The following is a 21,380-nucleotide window of genomic DNA, read 5'->3' as shown; positions in this document are numbered from 1 at the left end:
CCTGTGACCTTTTTTTAAAATCCAACCCATCACATATGCTTAGCCAAGGTACAGAATAATTCATTAGCTGATAAATATTTTATCTTTGGCTGAGTGTCATTGACTTGAAACAGTCTTGAATGTTAACTGGGGATAAGATCAGGATTCCATTTCCCACATGGATGCCTGTGATAGACGAATTAGAGTTGGAATACATGGAGTGTGGAAAACCCCTAGTCCTTCATATCTTTCACCTCTGGAGGCCTGGGTTAGAATCTGCATGTGTGGACATTACAGTGCTACCACAAGTGGTGTCACAATTTGACACAACTGCCGGTCTCTGCTTGAGAGAGGCCCCAAGACTGAATGGCAGGCGGTGTGATTTGTTCCTTTCCTTCCCAAATGATCTTTAAATGTGGTGCAGTTACTCAACAATGGCCATGTAATGGTACCGAGCCAATTGGCAATGGTAGTTACAAAGGGGTAACTATAAAGGCTGTGATTGGTGGAATGGGTCCATATTGGGACATACCAATAGTATCCAAATGGTATAAACAGCCAACACATTGATGGTGACCCAAATCAGAACCAAACAGACAGTATTCCATTGCATTAGGACCATCATGCAATATTTCTATAGTTTACTATACTCCTGTAAGAAATTTGTAAGAATACAATGGGCACACCACCCAGTTTACAGAAGGACTGGTTTTCATCCAGCAAGGGGCAGATGATTGCTGCTAATAACGATTCTAATTAGAGCAGAAGTGGGTGAAACATGTTGTCAGGGTTTTATATGCAGAATATTGAATCTGCTGGAGTGTTCGATCAATTGAAGTACGGCATACTGAACAGCGTATGAGTGTTCTATGCTTTCCCTTCCAGTTTGTGGCTCAGCCGAACTGCCAGCAGCTCCTGGCGACTCTGTGGTACGACGGGTTCCCTGGCTGGCGCCGGCGGCACTGGGCTGTCAAGCTGCTGACCTGCTTCACCATCGGGCTGCTCTTCCCGGTCTTCTCGGTGGTTTACCTGCTAGCTCCCAAGAGCAGCCTGGGCCTGTTCATCAAGAAGCCGTTCATCAAGTTCATTTGCCACACCGCCTCCTACCTGACATTCCTGTTCCTGCTGCTCCTCGCCTCCCAGCACATCGTCCGCACAGACCTGCACATGCAGGGCCCTCCACCCACCATCGTCGAGTGGATGATACTGCCGTGGGTGCTGGGTAAGCCTGGATTGAGGAGATCTGAGCATGGCACTTAGAGGGATTAGCAGGGTTTATCCACAACTTCAAACACTTCCCTATAAAAGTTTACAATGGTACATTTGCATGGTGAATTTGTGGTTTTCCCATGCTTTTCCAATTTAATTGTATAATGGTTATAGTAGGCATTTACCATAGTTTATCATGGTTTGTCATGGGGTATACTATACCTCTCTGGGCTTTACAATGCTTACTGTACCTGTGCTTTACCATGCTCTCCCCATGCTTTATTAAACTTTGCTATGCTTTTACTTTTGTAAACTTTTAAAAAGTAGTGGCCGGTTTTACAGACCCTGATTAGCACTAATCTTGAACTACATTACCTGAGGTAACATTATGTAGTCCAAGGTTAGTGCTTGACACTTTAACCCAAAGTTAATTCCCTGTTATAGGCGCTATTCAATTAACTGCCTCAAAATAACTGTTCTGTCCTCAGCACGCATATAAAAAACACATTTATGTATAAAAATGTAATTAAATTAAAAGTGAAATAGTTGATTTTTTATATTGAATCTCCCTGCCTGTCAGCATCAATACACTCATTAAGGAATTAACAAAAATGTTTTTTATACTTGACTGCTCTTCCTGTATTTTTTACCTAAGAACTACTGCAGTCTATAAACCTTTCTGAAGGTCTCAGCCAATCAGAAGTAGATCATTACCCTATCCTCTTAAGAATCTTGAAACTATTATAACAACAACTTAGCTGGAAACAGATAAAAAGCACTCATTTAAAACAAACAAACAAACGAACAAACAAACAAAAATAATATTTGTTGTGAATGCCAATGCAAATTCCGGCTCAGCCTTAGACAGGATATTGTTTCCAGCTTCTGTCTGTGACGTGTCTGACAGATCAACAGGTTATACTGCACTTCAGCAGTTCAGATATTGAGTGCGTTCCCAGTCTGTGAGGGTCAGGTCTTATGTTCAGTCTCTTGCTGGGTATCAAGTTCAAAAAGGAGCAGAAGGAAGGATATTATGCAATGTTTCCAGCAGCACCAATAAATCAATCTTCCAATAATAATGGGGCTCCAGTTTCAGCACAAAGTCTAAAATCCAACCTGCAGCCAGACATTATAATAATCTTAGTTATCAATCCCTTCACCAACCTTTCTTTGCAAAAAAACGATTGACAGCCCTACACATAACTGTTTCTGCAGGTCAAGATTGTGACATCATCCTCCAGCTACCTTCTCATTGGATGCTTATCAGGTAGCTCCCTCTATCAGTTCAAGAGAGAGAGAGCAGAGGCAGATCCTGACCAAATCAAAGCAGAGGCAGATCCTGACCAAATACCGGCTCAGTGACCACAACCTGGCCATTGAAAAAGGCCGACAGAGGCAAACCTGGCTGGCCAGGGAGAACAGGCACTGTGGTCACTGTGAGACAGGAGAGGTCAAGACAGAGATTCACTTCCTGACACAGTGTGAAAAATATAAAAACATAAGGGACATTTTCTTCCCCAAATTCTGTGATTTATTCCCAGAATTCCCAAAAATGTGTGATACCCAGAAGCTGTCAATCCTGCTGGGGGAAGACAAACACACAGCCAGACTGGCTGGTCAATACGTGGAGACCTGTCATAGCCTGAGGGACAGACCGTGAACACGTCACACTAGAGAGGGAAAAGAGAGAGGGAAGGAGGGAGGGATTCTGTTTAATATAGAGAGAGGGAGGGAGGGAGGGAGGGAGGGAGGGGGGATTCTGTTTAATTGAGGGAGGGGGGATTCTGTTTAATAGAGGGAGGGAGGGGGGATTCTGTTTAATATAGAGGGGGGAAGAGGGTACTGTTTGATATAGAGGGGAAGGGAGGGATTCTGTTTACTGTATTAATATAGAGGGAGGAGGGATACTGTTAGTATTAAAAAAATATATATATTTGTCTGTATATTTGAGTTGGTTATGCCATGTATGTGCTTTGGCAACACATTTATTTTTATTGTCATGCCAATAAAGCCAATTTGAATTGAATTGAATTGAATTGAATTGAATTGAGAGAGAGAGAGAGAGAGAGAGAGAGAGAGAGAGAGAGAGAGAGAGAGAGAGAGAGAGAGGAGAGAGAGAGAGCAGCAATGTGAACTGAGGATGATGGAGACCTCATTCAGATCAATTGTATCTCAGTGTTCTGCTAATAGAAACAAGCAGGTCAGATTTCAAAGCATGTTCAGCTCGATCTCAGTTTGCAGGTGGAAACTTGGCATCAGTCATACATAGCTAGGAAGTGGAATCTAGGGTAAATAATGCAGGTCTTAGTGAATATGAACTGGTTATTTATAATGTTATGTTACATGTTATGTAACTACATTAGCTGAAACACATTTCTGTTTAATGAACGGTGATGTAATTGCTGAGGAGATGCAGGTGTTCAAGTGGAATGGACTGAAAGGGTGACGGAGGGTATTGAAGATTCATTATGGAAATATTCTTTATTACCACCGAATAGACTGGAGGTGAAAGGATGGGTGACAGGTGTTTGTTTTAACCTCTATCTGTAAAAGATAACCCTGGATTGAGATGATGATGAAATGTATTGAAACTACCAGCGATTAAAGGTTGAAATGCTTGCTTCTAGATCGTTAAATGCTACCACTACTAAACTAATTTGTGCAAACATGCAATTACATTAGGACAGTTCTTATGCAATACATAACATTAGGACAGCACATCCACATGTAATACAACTAGTATGGCCATCAATGAACTGGTGACCAGAAATTAACAGGTCACTCTTTTGCTTGCAAATGATTCTGTTGTGGACACAGAGTGCAATAATATACCTGCTAATGTAAAACCAGTGAGGCAAGAATAAAATCAAATTCTGGTAAGATAAAAGGCAACCGTGTGGTCTTTGTAAATATTAAAGACTGCACGTTTCTAGAAACGGATGACAAGTGCTTCTGTTGAACTTGTTATTCATTTTTTTATCTATTCAAACATTTGGGGATCCAGTTGTCATTTTCTTGATAAAAAAAACTTAGAAACTTTATCTGAACAGGGCTTTTATTCCAATATGTAGATTAGATCACATTATCATTTACAGTACAGTACTTGCATTTCGCCTCACCCATCGCAATACTCCTCCAAATCTACTGTACCTTATTGGCTGATTTTGGGTTGGAATGACAGGATTACTGGGCATATTTTTCTAATATTAAACTGCAAAAATTATTGTATCTGCAATTCTTTTTAAATGCGGTGCTGTGTTCAGGAAAAAGATTCAGAAAATGTACAGATCGCTTTAATATCCCAGGCCTGCTATAATTTAAAATGTAATACTAGGGCTAGTTTAGTGGAAGGACACGGGCAGACTGATGGGCAGAACAAACATTATTTAGTATAATGGCCCTTGTTTCGTGTGCACATTGATGATTCATCCAGGAATAGCCATGCTTCCAGGAGGGTCTACACATACACGTAATCCTTACCTTCAGTCACAATCTGAAATCTCTGCACAGCAGGAGCTAGTTGTTCACGGAACATTTATCCCCAGACTAATAGAAAGCTTGGATTTATGCTACTACAGATAATAAAGACCATTTAGAATAATTGCAAGCATCATAAAACAGCAGAAGACAGGTTAAACATGCAGTAAATATCATGTGAAGCTATTTACTGGTTAATACAATATTTGTTTCATAAGCAAGATCAAATTTGGATGAACTTCAATATAAATAATTGAAATAGGAAGTGGAATTTGGGTAATGTGGAAACCATTTAACAAAAAAAAAAAATTCTTTTAAAAATAGAAGTATTAGAGGGAATAAATCATGTATGTACCTCTTGATAACTTGATTAATTTAGCATAAGTGCAGCTATTAAATGTATAAGAAAATATCCATTTTGCATCTTGAATAATTGATTTCTGATCTGACTTGCAGAAAGCAGAATGTCTGTGTCTATTAGATTAGCTTGCAGTCCAGATCGCTCTCGCTCTCTCTCTCTCTCAAATTCAAAAAGGCTTTATTGGCATGACAAAATAAAATTAAGTTTTGCCAAAGCACTTAAACAAGAAACATCAATAGAGAGACAATACAAACAGATACCCCCCCCCCTGTTTTCCCCTTCCTTTTGCCCTTCCCTCCTACCTCCCCCCCCCAAACACCTACCTTCATTACCACCCCCCACCCCTCTCCATATTTACAGTATCAACCATGAACAATAATGTCTGGTCCCCATGCAGAGTGTCTAGGCTGTCTCTGTCAGGCTGTGGCAGGTGGCTACATACTGGGCAGCGAGCTCTGCTGTCTGCTGCTCTTATCCTAACAGGACTTATATTTCTCCATGTCAGAGAGTAAAGGGAATTCTGTAGCTTGATTGGCCAATTTGGAAAAAAACATGTCCCTGGTTTGTTTGTATTGGGGGCAGTGTAACAGGAAGTGCATCTCTCTCTCTCTCAGAGCTGTGTGGGGATGCTCTAGAACAGGGGTGCCCAAAGTTGGTCCTTCCACTCCTGGTCTTTGTTCCAACCATGTTCTAAATTGGACCAATTAAACCTCCATCCAAACCCTGATGCAGTTAATTAGATCATTTCACCAGTTAAACCTGGAGTGGAATAGCCCTGCAGGAACAGGATTGGACACCTCTGCTCTAGAATCTTGTAGTTTATATATACTGTATTAAACTATTTATGGCCTTAAAACAGACTTATTATAACTACCAAATTCAAGTTTTGTGAATGGAGTCCTGTATAACCGCAACCTAACTAGCTTTTCAAAAAGAAAAAAAAACTCAGATAACTTAGAAGGACTGAGCTAATATTTGCCTCTTATGACACAGTGGCAAGTGCGTATCAGGATGTAGTAATAAAGAATGCAGCAAACGAAACCAAGGAATTATTCTGAATATGACTGCAGGTCACTGGAGCTTTAAACAGGGCTAACGGAAAAGTGAAATGCATTACATTTTGTTAATGCATTTATTTTTTCAGCTGATGAGTTTATTTATTTCACCTTAAAACCCATACAAACAACTTTGCATTTCTTTACAGACCAAGATGATTCACACTTTGCAGACTATCAGTGCTTTTTTTTTTTTTTTTTTTAGAAAGCTGCTATTTTTAATGCATTGCATGTATTGGTTTATACAACACATCTTAGAATAAGCTGGTTTTCATATTAGACTTGTAATACCACTGTTACAAGCTAGTTAAGCTATGAGACAAAGTAAGATGCTACAGCAGCAGACTGGGTAATGTAACACAATGAGTTCTTCTGAGGAAATCGCTGTGTGCACTGTACGCTACTGAGAGTAGACAGTGCCATCAAGGAAAATATTGCATACATGGTGGTATTAAATATTTGAAATGTATGTGGATTCCCCTTCTTTCAATAACACCACTCTCTTCTGCTTTCAGGATTCATTTGGGCTGAAATTAAAGAAATGTGGGACGGGGGGTTCACCGAGTATATCCATGACTGGTGGAACCTGATGGATTTCGCAATGAACTCCCTGTATCTCGCCACCATCTCATTAAAGATTGTTGCATATGTCAAGGTAAAAAATGCTATTAATGGTAAGGGTTTCAACTGAATAAAGATTAATCCAAGTCAGGTTAAATCCTTAAACTTTTGTGGAAAAGGAAATTGGGTATTATACAGTACTTCACAATTAATACTAAGAAGTGCATAATACATTTTCTAGTAAAAAAGATAAATTATGGTGTCCTCAAGTGGCTTGGGGAGTGCAGGATGAGTCGTACAGTCAGGGGAGCGCAGAGGTCGGTCTTTGCTGGGGATTCTGGAGGGAGCGTCATATTGGCTTTGGCGCTGCCGCGGGTTAGGGAGGCAAAACCATCAGGGACTGTTTCTCCTCAGTGCACTAGGCGTCTAGCGAGCTCAGGCAGACACCTGCAGGGCTGGTCTTTGTCCTCCAGAGGCCTAGAGCTTGTTGCCATCTGCTCTTGAGTTCCTGAGTGTAAAGCAGGAACTGGCTTGGTTGTGGGATTGGAGGACGCCCACTGAACCTTCAGTTCTGAGCTGTGTGGGAAGTTGTTGTGGTGAGGAAAAAATTATTGGACATTCTAAATTTGGAAGACAATTGGGAGTAAAATAATTGGGGTCTCTAAAATAATAATAAATAATAATAATAATAATAATAATAAATTAGGAAGATAAATCAGATACTTGCACACAGGTTATTTGCACACAGGTGCTTCTGTGGTGAAGTACAGAGCATTTGTTAAACCACATGGCTAAATTACATAGAGCAGTGTTTTTCAACCTTTATTTAAAACTGTACCCCTTCTGCCTGGAGGTTTCAGCTCAAGTACCCCGTTACAATTTTCGCTCTGCTGAATGGTAACATAGTTGCAAAAAAAGGCAGAACAATCTGATAAACAAATTAATGTTTCCCTGTTTATTTAATATATAATTTATGTCACATGTTACCATTTACTTCCCATCTCAGTGTAATTATGTGTGCCATTTAAAATGTTTACAGCATCAAAACCATTAACCTCAAGAAAAACTATAATAACTAACAATAATAAGGTTCTTATTAAAGCCAACATAAAAATGATCCAAAAGGGACTTGGTATAACTTTCTGTGGCTTTGCACTTTCTGTAGACGCTTTTGTGTTTTCTTCCTTAGTTTTTGATTTGCAAGTAAGAAATGTATGCATTTTTGACTGTTGAAATGATACACAGGATAATCTGGATGTACAGACAGTACTCTGCCAAACACCGTAAAGAAATTCAACCAGTCGCTATTGCTGCTACTAAAAAGCAGGCGTGCCTAATAAATGAAACCGAACCATCAAAACCATTGCGATTATTATTTATGTTTACCAGAGCATTTATACTTTTAAAAAAACAGAAACATTGTGCTTCACTGATTCGTACTGTATTTAATTATACAATGAGTTGAAAACTGCAACGTTCATGAGCAGCACAGAGCTCTCCATAAGCACAATCACCAGACACCTGCTTCACCCACCCTAATATCAATTGAAGATCATTATTTTCTTTAACTTCCATTTTTATTTTTGCATTTCTTAGTCATCCTGAGCATGATGTTGCTGCTTTCATATTGGATGTTTCAGGGGATTTTTTATCAACAAATGAATCTGCAACCTGTTATTTATTCAATTGATCAATCACCTTTATTTAAGCAGACAAGTTCTGATTTACAATGCTGCCCTGGCCAAGAAGGCTCACACTGCTGCAAAGACGACGATTAGCATACAATGCTGTTAGAACAGCTACACAATACATACATCAAGTATAGCAATAACATCACATACAAAACAGTAACATAAAGAGTTAAAAATGATAATAAAATACAGCTGACTCAGTGCAGTGTTAGCAGTTACAAGTATCAGTCAATAGCAAAACATCTGAAATTAATCCATTTACAGTCGTAACAACTAAATTGATTCTGCTGCTGCAAATTCATCTGTCTCAAAATGTGTTGGAGGGTAGAGGGTGTTTATACATCAGTATATATATGCATGTCCATTTCTGTGTGACATGTCACTTCAAGCAAAGCTCAGAAGCACAGATATACTGTGAGCTGCTCCGAGAGCTCTGGCTCAAAGAGAGACATTGCTCACCGTGTCTGTCAGCCGAGCCCTGCAGCGTGTTTGAGCCGTTGGTTTGACACGACTGCCCTCTCAGACCCGCGCAATGAGAGCCACTAAATTAAACAAGGAGGGCGATGGATAAATGCAGCCGTGAATTCCTGACAAAACAAGCGTCTCACTGCAATGAGCTGGGAGTGGAAACACAATGCTGCTTCTCAAACACAGACTCATGCTTTCCGTTTCTTTTCTCTGCACCTGCGGCAGTTTACTGGTACTTTAGAAAATAAATCAAAGTGGGTATTGCTATGCCGACAGGCACCTAACTGGAAATCCTAACAAATATACAGAGCAATACAGTGTTTGTTCACAGTGTAGAAATGAAAAGAGCATTGAGCTCCTATGTTTCCCCCCCCACATAATGTATGTACATGTGAACTGATCAGTGAAAAACTAGAATGGCTTTTAAGGCTGTACATCTGTGCTTAAACATCTAAGCCTGTGGAGTAAATTGTTTAAACTATTACATTATCACAAAACTTGACTTGGCATTTATATTAGAATTATTAATATATTTTAAGGTGGCCTTCTTTTTCCCCGGAAACAGTGAATTATACAGTAAATGATGGCACTGGTATTGAAAATAAATAAATAAATAAATGTCCTTCACTAACCGATACACAGCCTGATCGAGTTCACTGAAAATGGCACTGGCCGAAACATTTCAATATCTGATTTATTTCCACAGTGCAAGACTCATGTTGACAGTAAAATGCTGTTTAGTTTTCACTGAAAGTTTACACAGCATTTTTAAAAGCTGTGCATTTTTAATTGAAAATAAGTCATTTACAGGGAGTTTATTTGTATTTGTTTAAAATGTGACAAATCAATGGAAAAATACTCTTTAGGTTTTTCTTTTTTACACCTTTATAGCATTCATAAAAGCTATTCTTGTAAAGCTCATAAATACTGGAATGCTCAGCCTTCTTCTGTCAGGGAAGCTGGGACTCTTACTGTTTTTAAGTCAAGACTGAAAACTTATTTTTACAAAATAGCTTTTCTATCTTAGGTTTCCTATTTTACAATCAAAACGACATTATCTTTTTGTCCTTTTTTAAAATTCCAATTTCATGACACTCTTATTTGTTCAATTTCTACAAACTAGATTTTTTACAACTAAAACCACATTATATATATATATATATATTTATTTATCAAATTCTGTAATCAGACTGTTTTTAATGGTTAATTTTTCGTTTTTTTTGTGTGTGCGTGAAGCACTTTGGGTTCCTTGAGGAAAGGTGCTGTAGAAATGTGAATTGTTCCTGTTGTGGTTTTTAGTTTCCAATTTCTTGAAAACATTCATTATAAATGCAGCTCGCTGCTTCTTCCCCCAGTACAATGGCTCTCGTCCCCGGGAGGAGTGGGAGATGTGGCACCCCACCCTGATCGCAGAGGCCCTGTTTGCCATTGCCAACATCTTCAGTTCCCTGCGGCTCATCTCCCTGTTCACTGCCAACTCCCACCTGGGGCCCCTGCAGATCTCGCTGGGCCGCATGCTGCTGGACATCCTCAAGTTCCTCTTCATCTACTGCCTGGTGCTGCTTGCCTTCGCCAATGGCCTCAACCAGCTGTACTTCTACTATGAGACCAGCGCTGCAGAGGAGCCCCATAACTGCAAGGGCATCCGCTGTGAGAAACAGAACAACGCCTTCTCAACGTAGGTACTGCGGGAAACAATAGCACACATAATATCCACTGTGAGAAACACAACATCGCCTTCTCAATGTATACTGCAGGAAACCAATAGCACACATAATGACCTATTTACCTGCTCATGTGCTTGATTCACAATCACTGGGATCCAACTTGACAAAGTTTTGAGATCAATCAGATGCTATCTACTGGACGAGACGAATGGCCTTCTCTCGTTCATATATGTTCTTATGTTTAATTTTCCCTTTGGAATCAACAAATTCACTCCACTTTCCCAGGATATGACAAGTGGAATCTCTGACATTCACTTTGTGATTCCCAATCCTGTTATGCTGTGATGAAAACGATACAGTACAGTCTGGATAAACAAACGTCATAAAGACCCAGATGACTGACTGGGTTGAAATCAAACTGAAACACAAATGGTACTTAACTGAACCAGGAGCTTAAAACAAGGAGATATCAAAGTATAGATCATTATAGATCATAGCAATAACAAGAGGACACTACAATTCCATCGTCCTCTCTACTTTACTTCCTGCCAAAACACTTTAGCACAATACTGGCAAGGTGAAAACACACCAAATAATAACACAGGGTGGGATTTACTGATGGATAACATTAATTCTGAATAGATATTCTGTAATTATAAGAAATGATATAAACATTATTATTATTTATTTCTTAGCAGACGCCCTTATCCAGGACGACTTACAATTGTTACAACATATCACATTATACATTATTTCACATTATACAGATATCACATTATTTTTACATACAATTACCCATTTATACAGTTGGGTTATTACTGGAGCAATCTAGGTAAAGTACCTTGCTCAAGGGTACAACAGCAGTGTCCCCCACTGGGGATTGAACCCACAACCCTCCGGTCAAGAGTCCAGAGCCCTAACCACTACTCCACACTGCTGCCCTGAACATGTTCAGAACCAAGCTATAAGATGCACAAACAAACAGGAGCATATGATGCAATTGTAAAGATAAAAAAAACCATGTTCTTCATGTTTAATAGTACTATAGTCCCCAAGTAAAATCTTCAAAATCTTTATTAAAAGAGACATAATTTGTCCCAGTTTGAGCAGATTTGCCCAAACTACACACGATTAAATCACTTATAACAATTAGACACCCTACACACAGCATATTAACGTATACTGTATGTAACACTTAATATCAAATTGTAAATATTCCTTAATGCAAAAAATAAATACCCAAACTGTTGTCATATAATAACTATAGCTTCAGGGTGCATATACTGTGGTGAACTTGGAGAAAACAGCCACCTTCACCAGTAAAATATCCTTGGTTCTGTATCAGAGTTTTTCCACTCAGTGATTGCCTAAGTAACTTATGAAACTGGTGACCTTGTAGAGCTCTTATCAGTAGCTCACACTGTTTACAGCAGGTGATTGACAGGGAAAGTCATAACTTCTACTCTGACATCATCATTAGGATTAGGATTGTGTCATGTGGGTACAGTGAGTTATGACTTTGTATAGTATAGGTACAATCATAATCTAATCATTTGCCCATTAAACATAACAGCAGTATAGGTTATGCATATCTTACAGCACAAGTGAACAATGCCACTATTGATTGTGTGCTAATGCCGATGCCCTGGGGTTATTTTGTCAGTCACGTTTGTGTTCCAGTCACGGTTTGACGGATTGTTCGAGGCACTTCAATAAATCCTTTCCTGTCCCATCTGAATATAAACCATTCGCCGCCCATCAGAGGCTCTATCATAATGAAAAGTCAAAAGCATGTCATCTCTTTTTAGTGCCATTTGTCTGTGACATTTCAACATACATGTTTTCCCTCAGGATTGGCTTTATAAATATTTAAAAACAGCTTCAAAAGGGCCCCCTGAAGAAATGCAACAATTTGTCCCAATGTTTCACTACACTGCTGCAAGCACCTGTTCTGTAGAACTTGTCTGACATTGGTTATATAAAATGTTATGCAGAGAACATCACTTACCATAAACCCATTAATCTAATGCTGGGGATGCACATGCATGGAGAATGTATCTTTAAGTACAGTATGTACAGTATATCACTCAAACACTTTTTCAATTGTGATAACATTTGTTATCATTTTCTATCTGTTGAGGGTATCAGAATGTGAGGTTATGTGGAAGACACTGTCCACCCATACTGTATGTCATACTGTACTGGTGTATGATAGTCATGGTGATTTTTCGTGATCCTAACAGCTCTAATTTTGTACAGCCCTGGAGGTGGATTTAAGTTAATAACATGCATTAACCTTTGCAATCACACAGTAATAATGAACTGAGACTGACTGTAGCCAGTAAACTTCATCTTTTCATTAGCACTAAAATTCAAAAGCAAAAGAATTAAAAAATAAAATAACAATTGAATGTGAGATTTCTAATGAGGGCTGTTTGTCTTTCAGGCTATTTGAGACCCTGCAGTCCCTGTTCTGGTCTGTGTTTGGTTTGCTGAATCTCTACGTCACCAATGTGAAAGCCCGACACGAGTTCACGGAATTTGTTGGCGCCACCATGTTTGGCACGTACAATGTGATCTCTCTCGTGGTGCTGCTCAACATGCTGATAGCCATGATGAACAACTCCTACCAGCTCATTGCAGTGAGTACAGCATTGCATTTACACTCCCAGCAGTGAGTACAGCATTGCATTTACACTCCCAGCTCAATGCAGTGAGTACAGCATTGCATTTACACTCCCAGCTCACTGCAGTGAGTACAGCATTGCATTTACACTCCCAGCAGTGAGTACAGCATTGCATTTACACTCCCAGCTCAATGCAGTGAGTACAGCATTGCATTTACACTCCCAGCTCACTGCAGTGAGTACAGCATTGCATTTACACTCCCAGCAGTGAGTACAGCATTGCATTTACACTCCCAGCTCACTGCAGTGAGTACAGCATTGCATTTACACTCCCAGCTCACTGCAGTGAGTACAGCATTGCATTTACACTCCCAGCTCACTGCAGTGAGTACAGCATTGCATTTACACTCCCAGCTCACTGCAGTGAGTACAGCATTGCATTTACACTCCCAGCTCACTGCAGTGAGTACAGCATTGCATTTACACTCCCAGCTCACTGCAGTGAGTACAGCATTGCATTTACACTCCCAGCTCACTGCAGTGAGTACAGCATTGCATTTACACTCCCAGCTCACTGCAGTGAGTACAGCATTGCATTTACACTCCCAGCTCACTGCAGTGAGTACAGCATTGCGCTAAATTCTTAAAAATACTCATTACTGAATTTTTTGGTCTGAAAGGAAAAAACACCAACTACAAATCTAAAATGAATAAGAAACAACTTTATTGTACCCACAAGCACCTACATTAAAATGTGCGTGTTTTTAAAATTTGAAAAACTAAGCATGCTAATGACGATTTGGAGTATGTAGCCCATTGTGTTTACACCCTATGATTGGTAGAAGCTACACTTTCACTTTGATTTGGACCAGTGATGATCTGCATTTGGTCACTGTTTTTGTATTTTTTTTATTTTTTTTACAGTAGACAGATTGCGTGAGTCAGCGGGAGAGATTGAGACAGACAGGAGGGGTGTGTGTGTGTGACGGATGGACAGAAAGACAGATAGACAAAGAAACAGATTGTGTGTGACGTCCAGAGACACAGGATGTGTCAAAGACAAGCTGATTTGTGTATGATAGAGCGACACAGAGCTGGGAGTGTAAACGCTGTGTGTTCTTCTATTTCCCATGCCCTTCATCTCCAGCTCATCAGTCATCATGTGTGAAAACAGACACCTTCCTATCCACCACACAGGGCTTGAGTCACCAGCAGCAGGCCTTCTATCTGCTGCGGAGGAGGGGGAGATAAACCACTTAACTAAATGAGAAGCAGGCTCCTCATACACATCTATTCATTACATTAGTTTAAACTGTTGCCCTCCCAAGTCATTGCACGCTCACTCCCATACCATGCCAGTGGGGGATGGGGCTTCTCTATAAAACACGAAACTTGCAAATAAATGTATTAAAACCCTTTGAATTCACACAGAAGTCAGCTATTTAATATGCATGGGCAGGAATAAAAGAACTTTCTTTTTAAAGTATTTTCAATCCGTTTTAAAATGGTATATAGTATAACCATGCCTCCTCATTAAAAATGCCACGTTCTGCTCCTGTTGAAAGCAATAGGACGTCAGCTTCAGTATTTAGACCTCTGATTTCTATTACACGAGAGTAGATGTTAAAACTTCATGCTGATTTGAACTCGGCTCTCGCCAAGATAAGCACCAACTAAGACGTAGCTTTACAGTAAACTAATGTGATCCATATGTGTCTCCATCCATTTGCGCTTCCTTCCATATGATGATGTAGATATCCTTCTGTCTGGTGTTAATGACTGAAGTGTAATGCTGGCTCCAGGGATCAGCTTATTTTGCCTCCCTGGCGCATCAGCACACACAACGGCTGCGATGCTGGCTCCGGGGATCAACCACAGTGCGGCCTCCCCAGCGCATCAGCATGACAACCGTCTGGATTGAGCTAAGTAGGGTACATCTCTGGGGTCTTCAAGTGGGCACCTTCCATCCTCAGTGTTTCGTCGACTAGCCCACGACACGTCAAGAGGGCTCGATGGTGATTCTGGCGTCCCAGCATCACCCCCCTCCGTCCCCCACTCAACTCAGCCCAGCTTACTTACCTGTACATCAGCGTTTCTTTCTTTCTATTGTGCTTGAGATCCCCAGCCAGAATCTTTCCGTCTCAACCACAGCCAAGTTCTTCACTGTGCGACGCAACTCTTGACCACTGAATCCGATGTCTCTGAGAAACCGGGTTGTAGAGTGTGCCACAAATCCTTGACAACCCACCTCCACTGGGTAAACCCGGACTCTCCATCCTCGCTGTTCCGCTTCAGTGGCTAGTTGAGCATACCGCAGTTTCTTCCTCTCATACGCCTCATCTACAGCATCCTCCCATGGCACTGTTAACTCTACCAGGTGAACAAGGCGTGCTGATCCAGACCACAAGACAATATCTGGTCGAAGGTTAGTGGTGGCAGCATGTTGCAAGCTCCCAGCTGCCTGACTATTCAGATAAACCACGATTAAGGCTGGATTTTTTAACAGTTATCACAGATTTTACGATTTCTGTGAAATGTACCAAGGGTGACCAGACGTCCTGATAAAATCAGGATCGTCCTGATATTAGGGGCTTTGTCCCGCGTCCCAATTGAGGTACTGTTGGGACACCATTTGTCCCGATTTTTAGAGTGTGTTGTGACGAGAAAGCAAAAAGGACAAGTGCAAGTACCGAACGCAGTGGGGGAAAAAAAGGATTCAATCATATGCCCATGGTCAAGCCCACCAATTAGGATTAGGGTTATAATTAGGATTTCACTGACATTTCGCGCACCTGTATAAACATTAAATACACCTAATATTTCAGAGCACTATAAAAGCCTAAAAATAGTTGTACTTGCTTCCTTACTAAAACAGAGTGATGTCATTTGTTAAAAGGCAATCATGCAACATCTCCCAAGAGTTGCTGCCGACATTCTCTCTCTGGTGTGGATTTGCCCATACATTGAGACTGCAAGTCTGCATCCACTGAATTGGTTGGAAGTGTAAGGCAAAGCTATGTGGACATCAATTAGAAACAGTCCCAAAACTCGGTTACCCAAAGGTATCTGACATTCTTTAATAAAGTCCATATATGCAGCATGTTCGTTGTCATGTTATTTGCCCCATCTAGGAATTTATTTTATTAATTTTTTTTTATTGGTACTGAGTTAAAACAAAGAAAATGTGCCTGTTCGGGTCTAAAATTCTAACTGCATTTAAAAAGTAAACAGCAGGTTGTTTGAACCGAGGTAGCTGTGCTTGATTGTGCCTGTAGTGCTGATTTAACGCTGACTTTCCAGTTTTATGCTGAAAACTAGATTTTAGCAACCTAAATCAAGACAATGCAGCACTGACTTTGTCCCACCTGCTACGTACAGTACAGCAGGTCACAGAAAAGCCAGTACAGACACACTGATAGGCTGATTAAAACATTGTTGTCATCTGAACAGTAAATAAGAAAGTGAACCGCTTTGGAGTATTTTTTTAAATTATATTTCTCTTTGTTTTTGTTTTTGCCTAAGTGCAATGCACATAGGAAGGTGAAGGAAATAAAAAAGCCTCTCTATAGAAGAAATATACATAGTTTGTGTTGCTAGTTCACAAGGTTTCTTTCCTCCCCTCACCAACTGAAGGTGTCCCGATTTTTCACTCTTTCTATCTAGTCACCCTAAATGTACCCATTGTTGTGTAATATGTAGCTCCCTGTGAAAATCCCACTTCTGAAAGAATAGTGTAAATGTACACAGCTGTATCACTTAGAAATAAATACAGCAAACATTTGCATTATCGACACACTACCTGTTACACTGTATTTAGGAACATGGCAGCAGATTTAGTTTGCTTCCGGTAAATGATTGAACACGCTGCATACAGCTGCACGATTTCTTTAAAATATCTTCAGTGAAAATAGACACCAGCTGCAGCAAAGATCCGAAAAATTTCTGCTAAAGATCGCTCTGTCCAGTACAAGAAGGGGACATTTCATGTGCCTGTTGTTATTTTTACATGTATTTATGTTTTTATTTTGTTTGATAATTCACTGTTGGTGAAAAAAGAATGTCTTTATAAAGGTGGACATAAAATACAAAATATTCTCTTCATTAAACCCTGTTAAATTGGAGCCATATCCAATATCTCATAGATTGGCCGCAGCTGTTAGTTGAGGTTAAAGGGCAGTTTAACGAGCAGTGTTGTGTGCTGTTATCGATTGCGACCCCTGTTAGTGAGATCAGGTTTAAAGTTCTATAACAGCAGCATGGCTCTCTTGCATAGTGGTAGAGACACTCTGGAGTGCATGGCTGCCTTCAGCCCTGTTATACTTCTCTAAATGTGTTCCATTCCACTCGGGGGAATAAAGCTGAAATGGCCCCCACATTACAACCACCAGTTAGGGTTTCCTCAGTAACATTTCATTGCAGCGTCTCGGAGGGGAGATTATGTTCTAGAATTTGGTTTTAATAGGATTCCTTACTTTTTTTGTTTTATTTAAAATTCAAATAACCGTACGAATCGTTCCTAGTGCCATGACCCCATTAAATGTGCAATCTGTTGTGTAATAAGAGCAGCTGTGACTGTAATTCAATCATTGCTGCTCAGATCGCAGAGCCACCCTGCGCTCGCCTACACACAGGCTGAGTAACACACCAGCTAGTTTGCGGTTTTGGTTTTCATTGTGCCTCTCTTTCTGTGAAGTCTAATCAAATTGTATAATATAGTGGACTAATTCCTTTAAGTTGTGACAAATAGCTCATCTAATTATTAATGACAATACAGTTAGAGTGGCAGTGTCCTTCCATTACGGTCATTTTCATTCTTCTCTTTTTTCTTTTTCTTTTCAATTACTAAAAGATGAGGGGTGATGGGACTTGCAACGAGAGAGAGAGAGAGAGAGAGAGAGAGAGAGAGAGAGAGAGACTTGACTTAAGGGTCCTTTATTGAAAGCATTTTGAAAACAAATAAAGTAATTAACAGTTATATATAAAACATATCTAAATTTTATATATATATATATATATATATATATATATATATATATATTTTCTCCCCCAATTAGATAAATCTGTATATACATGCACATAAATAAATACATCCAGATTATTTCACACAAAAAACTGTAGCTCTCCCTCCTCCCCCACCACACACAATCCATTCACACACCAACGCTGTTGAAAACTCTGTAAGTCATGGACTAAAGAAAAATAAGCAAAGTCAATTTGAATTCTTGTTTTCAACAACAATTTCAACATTAATTCAGCGTTATAAATTCCCGACCCCTGCAGCTTGTTTTTCCTGGTTTTCCAGATTGCTAATTTTCCTTGCCCAAATATAAAATTAATTAAAGCACTTTTAAAACGTGTCTTGTGACTGTAAGGAAAATTAAAAATAAATAATTATTTAGTAAAAACCACATTTAAAGAATTTAGCAATTCAGCAATAACATTAAACAAGGGGTCCAACCTTCTGCAGTCAGTAAAAAGGTGAAACAGTGTTTCTTCCTCTCCACAAAAAACACAGTCTTTACTAACTGCAGGGTCAATACGGTGGACGTGGCGCCCAGTGGCTATGATGCCATGAAGAATGCGCCACTGTAGATCTCCTGAACGCTTAGGCAAAGGCGGTTTATATAAAGACCTCCAGGCCGGAGCAGTACTACCTACACAGTCCACATGAGCTCTCCACCTGGTATCCGGCAGTGTCTTTAGCGCATTCACATGGCACACCTTAACACAGAGTGTGTACAGCTCCTTTTTTCCAGAAGAGTGTGCAGGAAGCTGCTGTAGCCTCTCAATACTGTACAAACCTTCCCCAAGGTTTTCAGGAACAGCAGGGGACACTAAAAAGAAAGGGCAAGCCAGTGCCTCCCAGAGCCTGGTTCAACATCTCTGTAACCCTAGGGGAGAAAGAGTCTCTGAGCTTTTTCAAAAGATTCTCTAGTACTCTGAGTGAGTGAATTCCCAGCTGTTTGGCCAGGCTTTCCACCTCTCTCCACCTCCCAATGCTCACCTGCAGTAAATCTTTTAGTTTTGTAATGCCCCCTTTTGCAAAACTAGAGCACAACGCCCCAGATTGGAAACCATCAGCAGGGAACAAGGAGTTAAAAAATAAAGGCTCCTCTAGCAATGCTCCTGCGGTCAAATAATCCTCCAGTATCTCCACCTTCACCATTCGCCAGGCATTGAGCATGTTCTTATAGAAATCTGGGAGTTCATTGGTGTCTAGCTGAGATAGATTTATTAAAAACAATTGCCAATCCCAGCCCAGTTCCCTCACTCTGTGCAGGAAAGAGAAGGCGATGTTTCTCCAGCTTAGCTCAGATAAAAACAGCAAACGCTGCACTGCTTGCAACCGGAAAGTAGCCACACGACTGCGTACATCCACTTACCCTTGACCCCCTTCACTAGGGGGCAGGTACAAGACAGCTGGCTTTAGCCAATGATGGCCACTCCAAAAAAATTCCAATAGCACTCTTTGTATCTCATTTATCAGCCCTGGGGGAGGATCCAGGCACACCAGCCTGTGCCATAGCATGGAGGCCACCAGATTGTTGATCACAAGAACTCTCCCCTTGTATGACAACTGAGGTATCAGCCACCGCCAACGCTGCAGCCTTCCCTTAACCTTTTCTGTTAAATCCTCCCAGTTCTTGGATTCATACTGTCGTTCTCCCAAATAGACTCCCAGAACCTTGATCACAGTCCTCCCCCAGCGCAAAGGCTGAGGGAGCGTCGGGGGGCCGGCTCCACGCCACTCCCCTGACAGGAATGTGCTGCACTTGCCCCAGTTCACCTTGGCCGATGAGGCTTTCTGAAAAATGTCCAAACTGTTTCTTAGTGCTGACACATCAGCATGACTGGTGATGAAGACATTAACGTCATCAGCATAGGCAGACAGTTTGACTGGAGGAGCATTACGTGTAAAAGGTATACTCAGACCAGCCAGCTTACTCCTAAGATGACAAAGCAGAGGTTCAATAGAGAGGGCATATAACATGCCTGATAGGGAGCATCCCTGGCGAATCCCTCTGTACACCGGAAACTGACGGCTCAAGCTATTATTAATTTTCAAAACACTAAAAACATTTTTATATAACAGGGAAATAAAAGAAATAAAATTAGGACCAAAACCAAAAGATTGTAATGTTTTAACAAGATATTTGTGATCCACCCTATCAAATGCTTTTTCTTGATCTAGAGAAATAATCCCCAAATCAAGATTAAAAAGATTATTAGCAGTTAAAAAGTCTCGGATTAAAAAGATATTATCAAATATTGTCCTTCCAGGAATGCAATATGACTGGTCTTTATGAACCACAGTGTGAATACCTTCCCTTAGTCTATTGGCCAAGGCTTTTGAAAATATTTTATAATCCGAACATAAAAGTGAGACAGGGCGCCAATTCTTTAGTTCTTTTAGATCTCCTTTTTTTGGCAACAGAGTAATCACAGCCCGACGACAGCTCAAAGGCAGCTCTCCTTCTCTAATGCACTCTTGTAAAACCCGGAAAAGGTCTTCCCCAATCACTGGCCAGAGCTTTTTATAAAACTCTGCCTGAAGGCCATCAATCCCAGGGGCTTTTCCTGGTGACACCTGAGTGACTGCCTCCGTCAGCTCCTGCATTGTCAAACAGGCTTCTAGGGGGCGCTGTTCTTCTTGAGACAAGCTGGGCAGATCCTGGTGCAGTAAAGCGATTTGCTCCTCATCACAGGGCTCGGCACTAAACAGCTGGGTGTAGAAATACACAGCTGCTCTATTAATATCTTCTTTACTGTGCACCTCCTTCCCGCAGGGCAGACGCACACAAAACAGCTGCTTACTCTACACCACCTTCTTCTCTAAATTGAAAAATAATTTGGTGGGTGCGTCCATGTCCTTTAGCTGCGTGAAACGAGAATGGATGAGGGACCCCTTCACTCTTTCCTCCAGTAGGCTGCTCAGAGTTTCTCTTTTCTCTCTCAGAGACTGGAAGATGTTTTCATCACTATCGAGAGTAATTTTTGTTTCTATTCTCAATATCTCTCTCTCAAGCTCTTCAACTGTCTGGTTCAAAACCCTGGTTGTATTTAAAGTATATTGCTGACAGAAAATTTTAATTTGTATTTTTCCAATGTCCCACCACTGTCGTATACTACTATATTTCATACTCTGCTGCCTCCAGGAGACCCAAAATGCTTTAAAAAGATCTAAGAACTGTTTGTCTTCCAATAAATTAGTATTAAAATGCCAGTATGACTTTGAGGAAGCAGCAGAAGGCAGGCAAATGGTGAGTAACACACAGTGGTGATCA

The 21,380-nt window shown here is 40.5% G+C and overlaps 1 protein-coding gene across 2 annotated transcripts in view; it reads left to right on the top strand.

Moving 5' to 3' along the window:
• The window catches only part of LOC117411806 (short transient receptor potential channel 5), an 88,954-nt gene that overhangs the window by 50,354 nt on the left and 17,220 nt on the right, over positions 1–21,380 (top strand). For both annotated transcript variants that reach the window (XM_058989050.1, XM_058989051.1), the window contains exons 4-7: positions 865–1,201; positions 6,597–6,736; positions 10,157–10,479; positions 12,915–13,110. In XM_058989050.1, the coding sequence (XP_058845033.1) occupies positions 865–1,201; positions 6,597–6,736; positions 10,157–10,479; positions 12,915–13,110 (996 nt within the window). The remainder of the gene's footprint in view (positions 1–864; positions 1,202–6,596; positions 6,737–10,156; positions 10,480–12,914; positions 13,111–21,380) is intronic.

Source organism: Acipenser ruthenus, chromosome 16, assembly GCF_902713425.1.
Source record: "Acipenser ruthenus chromosome 16, fAciRut3.2 maternal haplotype, whole genome shotgun sequence".
Classification (NCBI taxonomy): domain Eukaryota; kingdom Metazoa; phylum Chordata; class Actinopteri; order Acipenseriformes; family Acipenseridae; genus Acipenser; species Acipenser ruthenus.
Note: the sequence above shows the minus strand (reverse complement) of the source record. Positions and strands in the feature narration are given on the sequence as shown.